Here is a 15787-nt window from a genome sequence, read left to right on the forward strand (position 1 = left end):
ACCCTCAACTGCCCAAGTTCAAGTCATCCTCCCACCTCAGCCTCCTCAATAGCTGGGACTACAGGTATGTGACACCACGACCTGGCTAATTTTGTTCTTAATTTTTTTTTTTTTTGGTAGAGATAGAATATTGCTATGTTGCCCGGGCTGGTCTCCAACTCCTGGGTTCAAGTGATCCTCCTGACTTGGCCTCTCAAAGTGCTGGGATTACTGGTGTGAGCTGCCCAGCCTTGTTTTTTTTTTTTTTTTAAACATTCATTTGTAGAGAGGGTCTTGCTTTGCCCAGGCTGGACTCAAACTCCTGGCTTCACACAATCCTCTTGCCTTGGCCTTTCAAAGTGCTGGGATTGCAGGCATGAGCCACCACATCTGGCGGAGTTGTGATTTTTGCTAAAGGGCAGAGTACATGCTTCAGGTTGAACAGTGGGGAAGAGACAAGTGCATAAAATGCCTTAGAAGTTCCAAAGCTGTAGTAATCAGATCTCTTAGCTGCGTGAGAGAAACTCAATCTGAAACAATTTAGGTGAAAAGGGAGAATTCATTAGAACGCTTATGTTACCATGGGAAAGGCAGAGGTCCAGCCAGACTGAAGGGTAACAGAAACCAGGAACTTGAACACCATAGGGCTTTGCTTCATCTCCATTTGTACCCACTATCTCAGTTTGCATTTCTTTACTTGAGACTAAATAGAGTCACATCTCCCACCTTCATGACCATAGAGGGACTGAAAGATGAACACTCAAAAACGTTAATTATTACTATGGCTTGACTTGAAAAAACTATAAAATCTATATATCATTCAGTGGGCTCAAATATCCCTTAAAAAGTTGCCAGATTCTGAGCCATAAAACGAAAGAAAAGTATTTACGAATATGTATCTTACAAAGGACTTTAATACAGTATATATAAACAAGTTTTACAACTCAATAAGACAAACAATCCAATTAAAAGTGGGCAAAAGATTTGACAACAACTTCACAGAAGATATACAACTGGCCAAAAAGTACTTAAAAGATGCTTACCAGCATTAGTCACCTGGGGAAATGAAAATAAAACCATAATGAGATACCACTAGATTCCCATCAGAATGGCTGAAAACTGAGTGTTGGCAGGAATCTTGGGCAGCTGGAACTCTACACAACCCTGGTGGGAATATAAAAGGGTATAGTCCCTTTGGAAAACAAACAGTTTGGCAGTTACTTAAATATTAAACATAAATCTGCCATGCAACCCAACCATTTTACTGTTAGGTATTTACCCAAGAGAAAGGAAAACCTACGTCTACACAATGGCTTGTACACAAATGTTCCTAACAGTTTTATTCACAGTAGCCCCAAACTAGAAACAATCCCAAGGTCCATCAACAGGCAAGTAGAAAAACAAATAATGGCATATTTACATAATGGGATACTACTCAGCAATAAAAGGAATAAGCTACTAATACACTGCAACCTGGTGAATTTCAAAGTCATTATGTGTGTGAAAGAAACCATAAACAAAAAAGTACATGCTACACAATCCCATTATATAAAGTACCAAACAACACCACGAAGCAAACTAATACATGGTGGCAAAGACAAATCAGCAGTGTGAGGGATGGACTGCAAAGGAACTTGAGGAATCTTTTGGGGGCGACGGAAGTGTTGTGCATGTTGATGGTGACAGTGGCTTCATGGCATACATATATCTGTCAAAATAACCATTGAGTTGTAATTCTAAACGGATACAGTTTACTGTAACTTGATAAAGCTGAATTTAAAAAGCTGCCAGAGTATTCTGAAATCATGCCCTCTTTTCTCCCTCTGGACCAAGCACCTCCCCAAGCAAGCCAACTTGAACAAAATTATCTCATAGATTTTGGATTTTTTTTTTTTTTTTTTTGCCATGTTAAAGGTTTATTAAGTTTCAATAGAAAACATTCCAAAAAGTGAAAAGTGATCTATAATACCCAAGTTCTATGTTCAACTACCAGTTAAACAAGGAAAACATTTTCTATATCATTCTGTTTTACAACCAGTATAGACCCAGAAGAATCAAGATCTGATTCTTTTTCCACACATCTGCTAGGTCAGTAAACTATTTATCAAAACTGGTGTCTCGTCATTTTAACATACTCCTTGCTTTGAACAATATTCATTCATATTTGGTACAATCTCTATATCCTATACTGTATTTAGGATATCTAAATATCTTAAATATTTAGGATATCTCAAGGGCCAAAAAGTCCTCACAGAAGCTGTAACCCAAGTAATCGTAAGAATATGGAAGGATTGGGAAGTGCAACAACCACATAAATTTGGTCATTACCTTTGTGGTCTGGGATTAGTAATAGTCTGTCAAATGAGAGTTTAAAATGTTGTACTTACTATCCCTAGCTGCAAATGTTAAAACATGACAGTGCCATAGTTACGACAAAAAAAAATATTAGAAGTTCAGTTAGTTCCTCTAATCCAACAACTCAAGTCTGTTTCCTTTGAGAACATTATACTATTGGCTCTAGTCTCCAGAGCAATAAACTAAAACTTGTTTTCAAGACTGGGACGTAAAGTAGGCTTATAAAACAATACAGCAAAAGAAAGCCAAGTGGCCCAATTGTTTCCAGTGTGTTTGCCATCTTAGCATGATTGTTACTTTCCAGATGTCACTCATAAGTTGTATTCTACAACTAAACTGTTTCTGGATAAGCCACCACCAAAAAATGTTTCACTTACTGACAGACACTTCAGTAGATAGAGCTACCATTTTTAAATTCTAAATTGAAGAGTTGTCCCCATGACTTTAGCTAAACAAAATGAAACCCAAAGCTGTAAAATCTATGTAAAGGACCACAAGAACTTCCTCCACTTACCAATTTCCTTAATTACCTACCCTTTTCCATTTGGTCAATTACTTGTTTTAAGTAACTACCACTCACTCCCTAGTTACGAGTGTTAATCAACACTGATGCCTTCCTGAGATCTACAGGAACCCCTGAAGGCAAAATCTATTGCCTGCACCAAAACAATTCTGACAGCACTGCTTATGCAACTGTCTGACAATCAGCCGCCTTCTGCTTCAACAGCTCTTAGCATTTGATTTCTCTTACTGCCACCTTTATCTACTGTGAATCAATCAGCAGCACTCCACAACCATAATGAGCATAATCCTCAACCATCTCTGCTGTTTCACAGGCATTTGATGCTTTAAATCTGATGTGGAATGCTGATAGATTCACTTTTTAGAAGTCATAAGCCTTTAGGAAGTTGGAGATAACTTCATTACTTAACTATTTTCTCCTTTGCAATCAAATTTTAAAAGTCAGACACTACAGAGTTGCAAAAATTTGAAACAGTAAGAGCAAGCACCTTTGCAGCTTCATGGTTGGTTCTGGCCAAACTTTTTATTTAGTATTCTGCAGTTGTTTAACACACACTTAATGCATTGTCTTATTGTGGGAGAGGAAAGGGGAGGTTCTTGCAGATTCCCAAGGAAATGTCAGAAAGGCAAAATGGCCAGCATTATCCATTTGCTTTTTTTGGGTTTACCAGGTGAATAGCACTTTCCTTACATAGGCATCTGATTTCAGGTTTTGCATACTAAGAACATTGAGATTTCCGTTGGAAAACACCCTGAAATCTTATGAGTAGCATACCCCAACCACCCTCTTAATAGCTAGCTTGCTTGTATAGGCAGAACAATTTATCTCTCCATTTTAGATGGCTAGATGTTTTGTGGAAGATCTTAGAATTGCTTGCCTCATTTACTGGAAAAAACCAGATAGGAAGTGGTCTTTAGGGACACTTTTACTTGAAAAGTTACAAGTTACAAAGTTACTAGTACAATAAGGCTTAACACATTTAACATTTGCTTGTTGAAAAGCAATGTCATAAAGTCAAATAAAATTAAACATGTTTTACCTTTTTCCTCACAAGAACATAAAACTTAGGGAGGGGAACTTAACAGGGAATTTTAAAAAGGTAACACAATTTTTCCTTTTAGTAGTCCTTGGGTAGTAATGATAGAATAGTTTCCACTTTTTTGTTTGTTTGTTTGTTTCTTTGAACTGGGATTTTGGTCCAAAGTTTTGTTTGTTTCTAGTATCTGCTTCTGCCTCCCCCTCTATCAGATCGGCTTCCTCCAGGGCCACCACCTCTTGGTGTTCCCCGGCTTGAACTGCTGTAGGAATCACGTGGAGAAGGGTACCCCCTTTCTACAGAAGGGGGAAGCCCTCTTTCTTGTCTGCCAACCCGATCACAACCACTTGAGTAGAGATCACTTCGGCTGCTTGAGTAACTGTCCCGACTTCCACCATATCCATCACGTGAGCTGCTATAATCATCATAGCGACTGCTTCCACCATAAGATGGCGGGGGCCCTCGTGTAGGTGGAGCACTACGTGAGTTACCATAACTCTCATATGAATCTCTGTAGGAACCTCCACTTGGATGATCGGAATAGTCACGATCACGACCATATCCATCTCTATCGCCATAGCCTCTTGATGGATAGTCATCCCGTGAACTGGAATGACCATAATCACGGTAATTATAATCTCGTGGTGGTGGTGCATAATCTCTTGTATCACGAGAACTTGGGTAATCTCTGCTTGAATAGCTGTCTTTAGTAGAATATCCATCATCTCTTGGGTACAAATAAACATCTCTACGAGAGGGGAGCGGTTCCCTTCGAGGTGGACCTCCGTAACTATCTCTTCCACGTGATAGAGGAGCTCTTCCTCCCATGCCACTGCTGCTGCGAACTAGTCCTGAAGGTGCAGATCTCTTAGGAGAAGGACCCCCACTTCTTGGTGGTGGTCCTCTTTTCACTGGGAGTGGTCCCCTGGAAGAACTCATGTTAAAATGCATGGAATATCCACCGTCATCCATGTGTCCTCCTCGTGAAGGAGGTCCCCTGGTTCCTCCACTTCCTCCTCTTCCAGCTCTAAAACCTCGTGGAGGACCTCTACTTCTTGGAGGTGGGGGCGGTCCATGTCTACCTCTTTCAAATGATGGTTTGGTGGCTTGTTCCACCTTGATGGCTTTTCCATCTAATGACTTTCCATTCATGTCTCTGGCTGCATCCTTAGCATCTGCTGGGCTTTCAAAGGTGACAAAAGCAAATCCTCTTGATTTGTTAGTTTCACGGTCTTTTATCAAGAGTACTTCCACTATTCGTCCATATTTGCCAAATACTGTTTCAAGAGCTTTCTCATTTGTTTCCGTATTAAGCCCACCAATGAAGAGCTTTCCCGGGCGATCTGCTTCAACCATTTTTTTTTTTTGCCGGTGAGTCGGAGGGGTGACAGTGGGTTCAAGCTCCAAGGAGCTCGCTGACAGGGGCTTCCTAGCAACTCAGCACCAGTGGCGGCTGTCGGGTACGAGGACTGAACTGCGAAGTCGCTAGCACTACTGCGCAATCTGGATGCTTTTTAAGGGATGACTATCCATTCAAAAAACCAGGAAAATTACTTTCTTTTGCCACTAGATGGCAGAGGAAAACAACAGAATGTTCCTGTAATGGTGGAAGAAATGAAAGTAAAACTCAGAAGTGGAAATGTAAAGCAGGGAAAGATGCTTAAAGATACATAAAGAAAAAATACAATTATATTAAGCTCAAAAGTGTGTATAATTAACAAGAACCCTTTTTTTGTAGCTTTTTTTTTTTTTTGTAGACAGAGTCCCACACAGTCGCCCAGGATGGAGTGCAGTGGTATAATCTTGGCTCACTGCAACCTCTGCCTCCCAGGCTCAAGCGATTCTTGTGCCTCAGCCACCTGAGTAGATTGGATTACAGGCATGCGCCACCACAACTGGCTAATTTTTGTATTTTTAGTAGAGGGGGTTTCATCATGTTGGCCATACTGGTATCGAACTCCTAGCCCAAGTGATCCGCCTGCTTCGGCCTCCCAAGTGTTGAGATTATAAGGGTGAGCTACCATGGCTAGTCTTAACTGGAACTTTGAAACAACATATATTTTGTTACTTTATTTTATAAAGAATTATTTGTGCCTGATATGCTGTAACTATTTAACATCTGTTGACTGAACAGATCTGCTGAGTGAAAGGGAAACAATTTGGACTCCCTCTGAGAGATAATATATTTGGGGAAAAATCGTACTTCAATAGAAAACTATGCACTGGCCACAGCACAGCTTTAGAGCTGATATTTGCAGGGCTAGAATTTGCCTTTGAGTTATTCTGCGCTTTTGTAAATTGAAGCTAAGTGATAGGCATGCAAACTCTGGTTCTAGCATTTTGATTATCTTCCCTCCACCCTGTAGAAAAAACAGTTTTGCCTTCATTTGCAATCCAATTCCTTTACTACATATAAATTTGTACTTTTTGACTTTCCCTCTATACTGGTTATAACTTCTGTCTGGTTACCTCATATCACATGAGTAAAATAAAAATCTTTGGCACATGCTCATTTTTATATTTGTATGAGTCATGATTTAACCTTTTTCCAAAAATTATCTTTTAACAATTACTTCAGAGAAACAAGCTTATTGGAAACAAAGCTTTCTCTAAACCCGAGAGCTGATAACATAGGTAAACACATGGCTGGAATGCCAGAAATGGAGTCAGGCCAAGCAGAGAACAAAAAGTCTGATTTATTCTCTCAAAAAAAATTGGGTTCAAGTCAAGACCTTGGAAGAGTGAGTAAGTGAAGGGAGTGTGTGAGTATTGTCCTCACCCATATCAATAGGCCTGGGGCCCTTTGGCTTGCCCACACTGTGTAATCTCAGTCCCCCCAATGACAGCTATAATTAAATCAGAGTTGGACAGAGTCAGGCTGAACCAATCAGGACAACTGGAAGTTTAGGTTTGAGGCTGAGAAACAGGTTGTTTCTGCTGGGCACATGAAACAGGAAGATTGGTAAGTCTGAATCTGAGCAAGTCTGTGCTCAGTCCCTCACACACATGCCATGTTCTGATGCCAAAAATACACCTATGTTCTAAGTATGTTGTTCAAGGTTGTTTAATGCAAAGAGCTTTCAAGCCAGATAGATCTTAGTTCAAAAGTAAACATCAAAACTCCTTGTGTGTGAAGTAGGCAGTTTACCTGATGTCTCTGAAATTCAGTTTCCTTATTTGCTAAGCAGGAAAATGAATACCTGCCCCATGTAAGTGCTATGGTAATTAAATGAGGCAAAGCCATAAGCGGAAAAATATAGTTCATGGCATACAATATATATACTCCAAACCTAGTGCCCACTCAGAAAGTAGAAAAGATTCTCTTAGACACAAGTAGGATGAGTAATTTTGCACTAAAGGAGGCAAAGAAATGTTGGGTATGGACTAAACGTACAAAAGGTAATACTTTCACGTCAAAAGAGAGGGTTGGGCTGGACGCAGTGACTCATGCCTGTAATCTCAGCACTTTGGGAGGTTGAGGAGGGTGGATCGCTTCAGCCCAGGAGTTTGAGACCAGCCTGGCCAACATGGCAAAACCCCGTCTCTACAAAAAATGCAAAAATTGGCCGGGAGTGGTGGTGGGCACCTATAGTCCCAGCTACTCAGGAGGCTGAGGCAGGAGAATCGCTTGAACTCGAGAGGCGGAGGCTGCAGTGAGCTGAGATTGTGCCATTATACTCCAGCCTGGGCAGCAAGAGTAAGACTCTGTATGGAAAAAAAACAAAAAGAGAGAGAGAGAGAGAGTTGACTTCTAAGGAAGGACAGACCTAAGGAAAAGGTTTTGTCCAGTGTTGCTTTTGTGCTTCTCTGGTGGACATTTAAATTTTAGAATCTCTTAAAAAAAAAAAATTAATAGACCATTTTAGGTCCAGGCACGGTGGCTCATGCCTGTAATCCCAGTACTTTGGGAGGCCGAGGCGGGCGGATCATGAGGTCAGGAGATCGAGACCATCCTGGCTAACACGGTGAAACCCCATCTCTACTAAAAATACAAAAAATTAGCCAGCCAGGTGTGGTGGCGGGCGCCTATAGTCCCAGCTACTCGGGAGGTTGACGCAGGAGAATGGCATGAACCCAGGAGGCAGAGGTTGCAGTGAGCTGTGATTGCGCCACTGCACTCCAGCCTAAGCGACAGTGCGAGACTCCGTCTCAAAAAAAAAAAAAAAAAAAAAAAAAACAGGCTATTTTTTAGTGCAGTTTTAGGTTCGTGGCAAAATTGAACAGAAAGTACAGGGAGTTCCCACATACTCCCTTGATACCCCCTCTATCACATGTCACCCTTTGTTAGACTAACCTTCATTTCAGGTTTAGTCCTTCAGATTGCTATTTTTTTTGTTGTTATGTTTGAGATGGAGTCTCACTCTGTCACTCAGGCTGGAGTGCAGTGGCCCGCTGTCAGGTCACTGCAACCTCTGCTTCCTGGGTTCAAGTGATACTCCTGCCTCAGCCTCCCTACTAGCTGGGATTACAGGTGCCCACTACCACACCCGGCTAATTTTCGTATTTTTAGTAGAGATGGGGTTTCACCATGTTGGCTGGGCTGGTCTCGAACTCCTGACCTCAGGTGATCTGCCAGCCTCGGCCTCCCAAAGTTGTGGGATTACAGGCATGAGCAACCACACCTGGCCCAGATTGCAATTTGTATTCCATCTGGTTTTCTATTCTTCTTTCATTAATAATCTATCAACTGCTTATCCTCAACAAATTCTTCTTTATATAAGACTTCCTAGGGAAACTACTCAGCATGGACGCATGTCACACATTTGTCAAAACTCATTTGTGAAATCTTCTTTGCTTCTTTCCTTTCTTCTCTTTCTATCAGTCATTTATCCATCAACATTCACTGGCATTCTGGCACTAGAGGATAATATAAAATTACATTCCAATTTCTAACTCTTTAAGATCTAGGTGCTAAAAGAGAGGACCAAAAAAGATTTTCATTCTGAGTTTCTCTCTTTTTTTTCTCTCTTCTTGTTGTATAGCAGTACATTTTTTTCTTTTCTTTCTTTCTTTTTTTTTTTTTTTGAGACAGCATATCACTCCTATCACCTAGACTGGAGAGCAGTGGTGCAAACATAGCTCACTGCAGCCTCAACTTCCTGGGCTCAGGTGATTCCCCACCTCAGCCTCACAAGTAGCTGGGACTACAGGAGTGTGCCCAGCTAATGTTTCGTATGTTTAATAAAGATGGGGTTTTGCCATGTTGCCCAGGCTGGTCTCGAACTCCTTGTCTCAAGCGATCCACTGGCCTCAGCCTCCCAAAGTGCTGGGACTGGAGGTGTGAGCCACCACGCCTCACCTACATTTTTCCTTTAGCATTCAAAACATTCTTTAAAATTAGAGAATATGTAAAATGTTTTTGTAAAAAAGCAAGTAATACAGGAAAGTACAGTCTATCCTCCATTCTATTCCTTCACTTGGAGGTAACCTTCCGGTAGGTTTTCAATGACATTAAGGATGATGTGGATGAAACGAATATTCTAAGTAGGTTCACAGTAACTTATCTGGCTGGTTCTGACAACTCTTTCTTGATCTAAACTTATCACTGTTGCTTTTGTAACACTGGCCAGTGTTTTTCATTTGCCCAGCAATAGGAAGAATATTTATCTCTTTATCCCTGTGCGATTATTTTAAATGCAAAGCCTCTGATGAACTATAGACACTTTTTCAGTGTAGTTAAAATGACACAAACACTTTGGCAGTTACTTAATTAAACATAAAACTACCACACAACCCAACCATTCCACTGCTAGACATGGAGAGGATTTAGTGCTATCCCAAATAGTCCACAAGTTTGAATAATGCATTTTTAGTGGTTCTTGCCTGGGACATACATCAGAATCACCTGGAAAGATTTTTTAAAATACATTCCAGATATGTAGAATCAGAATGCATAATGGTGGGCCCTGGCATACGTAATCTAATAAAAGTTCCACAAATGAGGATTCTGCACACAAATGCCCTTTTAGTGCCATGGTTTCATATGATCATCTTGGCGAAGCACACCCACTTCCTTGGCTTCAACCAACTTCTATGTTGGGAGAGGGCCTGAAAAAGGTGGTCACGGTGGCATTAAAGAGGAGAGAATTCAAGACAGTTATGAGGTAGAATTCATAGGATTTACATATAGAAGACACCGATGATGGTTTTTTTTTTTTTTGAGATGGAGTCTCGCTGTGTTGCCCAGGCTGGAGTGCAGTGGCCGGATCTCAGCTCACTGCAAGCTCCGCCTCCCGGGTTTACGCCATTCTCCTGCCTCAGCCTCCTGAGTAGCTGGGACTACAGGCGCCCGCCACCTCGCCCGGCTAGTTTTTTGTATTTTTTAGTAGAGACGGGGTTTCACCGTGTTAGCCAGGATGGTCTCGATCTCCTGACCTCGTGATCCGCCCGTCTCGGCCTCCCAAAGTGCTGGGATTACAGGCTTGAGCCACCGTGCCCGCCCTGATGATGGTTTTTATGAAAATTTTAAACCATTGAGAAAATTTTAAACCAGTTGAGAGATTAGAATTAGGTTGAACACAAAATTGCCAATATTCAACCATTTATGACAAAAGTGGCACTTCATATGCCAAAAATGGAATTTCTCATACAAAAATAGCAATTTCATATATTTTAACCTAATATAAAACACTCATATGCACACTACCCAGATTCAGTAATTCTCAAGATTTTGCCTCCTTTTTTTTTCTTTAATTGCTGAGTAACTTTAAAGCAAATCTTAGACCTTAAGTCATTACACTCCTACATACTTGGCATATATCTCAAAAATATTGCCGCTTATAGAACTGCAATTTCATTACCATACCTCACCAACAATAATTTCTTGTTATCATCTAATACCCAGTCCACATTCTTATCTCTCTGATTGTCTTTAAAAAATGTCTTTCTGCATTTTGGTTGACTGAATAAAGTTCCTAAAGCAGATGTACGCATTGTATTTGGTGGTTATGGTTTTTAAACCTTTTTCCATCCCTGAGCAGTCCTCCTGAGATATCCTCTCCTACTTTTTTCCCATGCCACTGGACTTATATTCATAACTTGAACAGTTTTGTGAAGACAAAATGAGGCAATGAGTATATAATGACCAGCACATTGCCTGATCCACAGACAGGCAAGCAGTTGCTCAGTGAATGTTAATTCTAGTCAACGACAAGAGACACCTTCATCATATATAATAGAAATGTTCATTTCAATAAAATATTTGTAAAAAAGCATCTGAAGAATGACATAAAGAATTACATATTTTTTGGACAGTGCAAAATATGTACAATAATTTATCTGTAAGTAAGCAATACCTACAGCAGAAGCAGAGAATCCGAGGATTTTGGAAGAAGAAATTGTCTTCAGGAATTTTGCTCTACCACTAGGAAAGCAGAGGCTCCTCTGGGCCAAAAACATGCTATTAAATAAAAGAAAAATTGAGAAGAGGAATAAATATATGACGGGTACATCATTATCAGACACTTACAGCCAGCTGATATATCATAAGCTTATGTAAAATCCAAGCAAACATTTTTGATAAGTGAGCTTACTTTCTTTCAAGTTTTCTTTCTATGATATAATCTCTCATCACTGGAAGCATTCTAATAAATGTATTCTTCCTTATACAAATTTATATTCACATCATTTCAAACTAGAGAGCTGTAAGAATATTCTTAATTCAAAAACCAAGGCTTTAATTTAGTCAAGAGCATTAAATTTCAGTAAGTGAAAGTTCCATTTCTAGCAGCTATAAAATCCAGAATATTTCAATCTAGGAACGACTCAAATTTCAGAATCCTCTGGATAATAGTCACTAGTAAAAGCACAATTGGTAACAGTAAATTAAAATTGTTAGGAACAATTATTTAAAAAGTTATTTGTAAAGATGAATGATAGTAGTTCCTTGATAAACAGAAAGAATATATGAGAATATATGAGTGAATCTTAGATTATTCTGAAGGTTCTTCCTCCAATAATTCCCGCAAGCCATTTTAGTGGATTCCAGTGGCATGATAGGCATACATTCTGAATTGCTTCTCTACCTGTAAGGAAATTGATATCCATCATGGGTAAATGGAGGAAGATTAAGGCAATGAAACTCTATTATAATACTGCTACTTGGAAGTGGAAAGAAAACCCAGTTTTCTAAAAACATTCAGGCAAATAGATATTTCTCATAAGGTTTTACTCTGAGAATGTTGTTCTCTTAAGTCTCTTAAGTATAAGGCTGCTGTATCAGTGGATGGCATTTCGTCTAACAGTTATCAAACCTTAGAGAAAAAGAGACCTAATCTATGGAAACTAAATAGAACTTCTACACAAAATGCTAACAAATCAAACCCAGTAGTACACAAGAATAATAATACATCATGACCAAGGGGGGTTGGGTTTATATAAGAAACCTATTAATGTGATTCACCACATTAAGAGATTAAAGTCGAATTCAATCTTAAAAAGTTTCTATCTGTAGTCAAGTTATGGACTCCTGCTGGGCCTCAGTTTCTCCATTTTTCACAATAGATGAATAAATTAATAAGGTTTGAGTTAAAGCAAGCAGGTAGAGGGAACCCTCTAAAGACATAAAGATACAATGGAATTTGCTGATTACAACTGTCCCAAAAGACAACAGTTGAAACTTTGGAAAGTGGAAGAGAAAGGAAGAGCCCGGTCAGTTGACAGGAAGTACGCTGCATGATGCAGGTAATGTGCTAATAATAAAAGCAAGTGAGCTTGGAGTGCAGCTTCTGGGAGATTTCACCCCAGACTGGGTGAGCCATACTCTCTAGGTACCAGGCATTTTATTAAGTAAACACATTTTGAGCAGCATTTTCTAATGCAATCAACACTGCATATATATATTCACCAATGAGATAAATACATTAAATTTAGATGTCACCGAAAGGTTGGAGAAAATAAAAAGGTATATGGCTCTTAATTCTAAACAATATTTTCATTGTATTTTTCTCCCTAAAAACAACTTCTGTGAAGAAAACCTGGCAACTTATGAATCAGGATGATCTATGTGATCTAACTATAGCATATTATGCATAAAGTCCACATTCCAAAACACACGATCTATAGAAATGAAACTGTCGATTTATTATCAATGGGTTAGACTGTTTAAAATGAAGATTCAGAAGGCATGCTTGGCAGATTTGGGGGTGGCCTGACGCTGAGAAAGCTGGTGAATTTTTGAGGGCTGAATATAAAGCTAAAAGGCAGACAAGGCAGTCAAAATAAATCTTATGAAGCTTAAAGCTCCAGACTTAAATCCAAATGATCAATTTATACTTTACACATGGGGAGGAGAGGTAGGAAGAGATTTAATTTGACAAAGCCCAGAACATCTGGGTTAACTGCAAGTTCAAGCAAGATTAACATGAGGCAAAAAGGGCTACAGCTAATACTGCGCCGCCCACACTGTTACAAGAGTCCGACCACTGGAAAACGGATTTTCCTTTCATACTCTACCTTGTTAGTTTGCTTCTAGAATGTTTATAAGGTTCACTGATACAACACAGGGAATCTAGGCGGTGAACAAAGTCCTGGACGGCGGAGTACTGTGGAAGGATGGGCTTCAAAGCCACGTCTTTAGAACAACAGCGGAAAGAATTCGCCAAAGTTGGGCAGCACATGATTTAAGGAGGCACCAGCCTGAAACTGCTGAAAAACTGTTCTATGAAAATGGGATTCGTGTAACTATAAACTTCTCCAGAGGGAAAGCAGTATGGCTGCCTGGGTGATACCAGGAATTCGGTTTTAGCTCCCGAGGTCAGACTTGCTAAGGGCTGACCTGCAGCCCCAGTCCTCCTCAGGTGGCCGCTAAGGAGCCACGCGTGGGAGAAGCGAAGGAAGGCCATTTCTGCGCCACTTGACTCCAAAAGCAACAGATTTGACTACTTTTCTCTTTTAACTACAAACGTTGGATTCTGCTAAGCTTCACTTATAAGGCAACGTAACAGCCTTGGTATCCTTTTGGATTTTTTTTTTTTTTTTTGAGACGGAGTCTCGCTCTGTCGCCCAGGCTGGAGCGCAGTAGCGCAATCTCGGCTCCGCCCACGGGCTCACGCCATTCTCCTGCCTCAGCTTCCCAAGTAGCTGGGAATGCAGGCGCCCGCCACCATGCCCAGCTAATTTTTTGTATTTTTAGTAGAGACGGGGTTTCACAGTGTCAGCCAGGATGGTCTCGATCTCATGACCTCATGATCCGCCCGCCCCGGCCTCCCAAAGTGCTGGGATTATAGGCGTCAGCCTCTTTTGGATTTTTAAATTAAAAGTCCCAAAGTCACTCTTCTCAGACTACCTTCTAAAAGCCCAAACAGCGAAATCAAGAGTAAAAGCGCCAAGATGGTGACCGGGTCTTGGGGATCCCTCTTGGAGGCCAGTCACCTCCGCGCCTTCCCCTCAAACTGTTAATCCAGGGCCGACTCCCTGCAGCCGCCCCAGCAGGCGGCCCCCGCGTGACTCAGGCAAGAGCAGCCCGGCCTCCGTCCCCTCACCCCGCATGCCGGAAAGGCCCTAGTCAGTCCGCACGGAAGTGCCGCACCGAGCCGCGCCGCGCGCCCGGCCGCCTCACTCACCTATCTGGTGCGGGAACCTCGCCTCCCCAGGCTCGAGTCCCACCTGGGTTTGAGGGCCCGGCTGAGAGAGATTCGGACGCGGGGGGCGTAGCTGGGACACGGATTGACTCTGGGGTTTGCACTCAGTGCGCGCTTTGGCTGAGGCCTAGGCCGTGATCTCTAGGCTGGAAGAGACTGGATGAAAGGTGTTTTTTTGGGGGAGGAGGGGAGGGATTTGGTGGGTTCCGGGCTCGTGGGAACAATGGGGCGGGCCGGGGGCGAGCCCGGATGTGGCCAGGGATTGGCTGTGGAGTGTGACTCACGGCGCGCGTTGGCTGTGGGGTCCGCCGCGATCGCGGACCGGATGGAAATGGAGGAGGGACGGGGTGGGGGCCGCGGGTTGGGCTTGAGTGAGGAAGGGGACAAGATGGAGGCGGGCCTGGAAGTGGCCGGGGATTGGCTATGGGTGTGGACTCAGTGAACTCATTGGCTGTGGAGTCGGCCGGGATCACGTGCTGGTTCAGGCAAGCATAGGTGCGGGGCTGGAGTTAGTGGGGCGGGGACTTGGATATGGGTATGGAATTTGGGCCCAGGGCTCGAATCGAATGTATGCAACTGATCGGGTTGGGGCAGGTTATAGGACGAGTACTGGTTTGCAAGGATGGGCAAGCTATGGGGCTGCTGGGCTTGTACAAGCGGAGGGGTCGGGTTAGAATAACTTTGGAAGGTTCCTGAGAGAGGGCAATGCCAGAGTGAGTGTGAAAAGCGATTCCTAGATGCATTTGTCATTTGAGATGGGGGTGAGGGGTTAAAAAGCAGAAAGGAACTTATTTTCCTTGGTATGAGTTTGATCAGCACACTAAGAATGAAAGGGACATGTGAGACTGAAGGAGGAAGAAAAATGACACTAAAAAGCAAAAAAGAAAAGTCTCTAGGAAAACAAGGAAGGAACCCACTGGTGACTTATTTGGGGAGGGCAGTGTCAGCGAAAGGAGAGTTTTTGTTAAAAATTGAGTTTTATGTTTGGATTTTTTTCCTCTTCTATTTTAAGAGGATGAGAGGCTAGAGGGAGTGGGAGAGGCGTTAGCATTGTTTTTCAGTTCTAAAGGAGGGAACAAAAGTAATCATTGATTAAAGGAATATGCTCTTCAACTAGGTACAGGGAGTTTCAGAAGACGATTAGGTAGGTGCATGGAGAAATTACTGTATACAGGCAGGGGCGAGCCTGATATGGCTTGGGATTGGCTGTGGAGTATGACCCAGCACGCATTGGCTGTGGGGTCCGCCGCCATTGGGGATCATACTACCTCTTACCTTTAGGAGCGAGGAAAAGTGCAAGGCTAAAGCTGTAAT

The 15787-nt window shown here is 41.9% G+C and overlaps 2 protein-coding genes across 4 annotated transcripts in view; both read right to left on the reverse strand.

Annotated features, from left to right (window-relative positions):
- Window positions 1-14829, reverse strand: part of KYAT3 (kynurenine aminotransferase 3) — a 63341-nt gene extending 48512 nt beyond the window's left edge. Inside the window, exons 1-2 of one of the 3 annotated variants that reach the window (XM_033225509.1) lie at window positions 14456-14651; window positions 11193-11292 (exon numbers count right to left, since the gene is read on the reverse strand). In XM_033225509.1, the coding sequence (XP_033081400.1) occupies window positions 11193-11291 (99 nt within the window). In that variant the 5' untranslated portion in view covers window position 11292; window positions 14456-14651. Of the gene's footprint in view, window positions 1-11192; window positions 11293-14455 lie in introns of all 3 variants that reach the window. The other 2 variants (XM_033225511.1, XM_033225510.1) reach the window with 2 other exon arrangements.
- RBMXL1 (RBMX like 1) lies at window positions 1851-14595 on the reverse strand. The gene is made up of 3 exons (XM_033225512.1): window positions 14456-14595; window positions 11193-11292; window positions 1851-5490 (listed from the first exon to the last, which is right to left on the reverse strand). Exon 3 carries the CDS (start codon window positions 5247-5249, stop codon window positions 4074-4076), a length of 1176 nt encoding a protein of 391 aa, XP_033081403.1. The 5' UTR covers window positions 5250-5490; window positions 11193-11292; window positions 14456-14595; the 3' UTR covers window positions 1851-4073.
- Window positions 14830-15787: the final 958 nt, after the last annotated feature.

Source organism: Trachypithecus francoisi, unplaced genomic scaffold (genome assembly GCF_009764315.1).
Source record: "Trachypithecus francoisi isolate TF-2019V2 unplaced genomic scaffold, Tfra_2.0 Lachesis_group12, whole genome shotgun sequence".
In the NCBI taxonomy this organism is placed as follows: Eukaryota; Metazoa; Chordata; class Mammalia; order Primates; family Cercopithecidae; genus Trachypithecus; species Trachypithecus francoisi.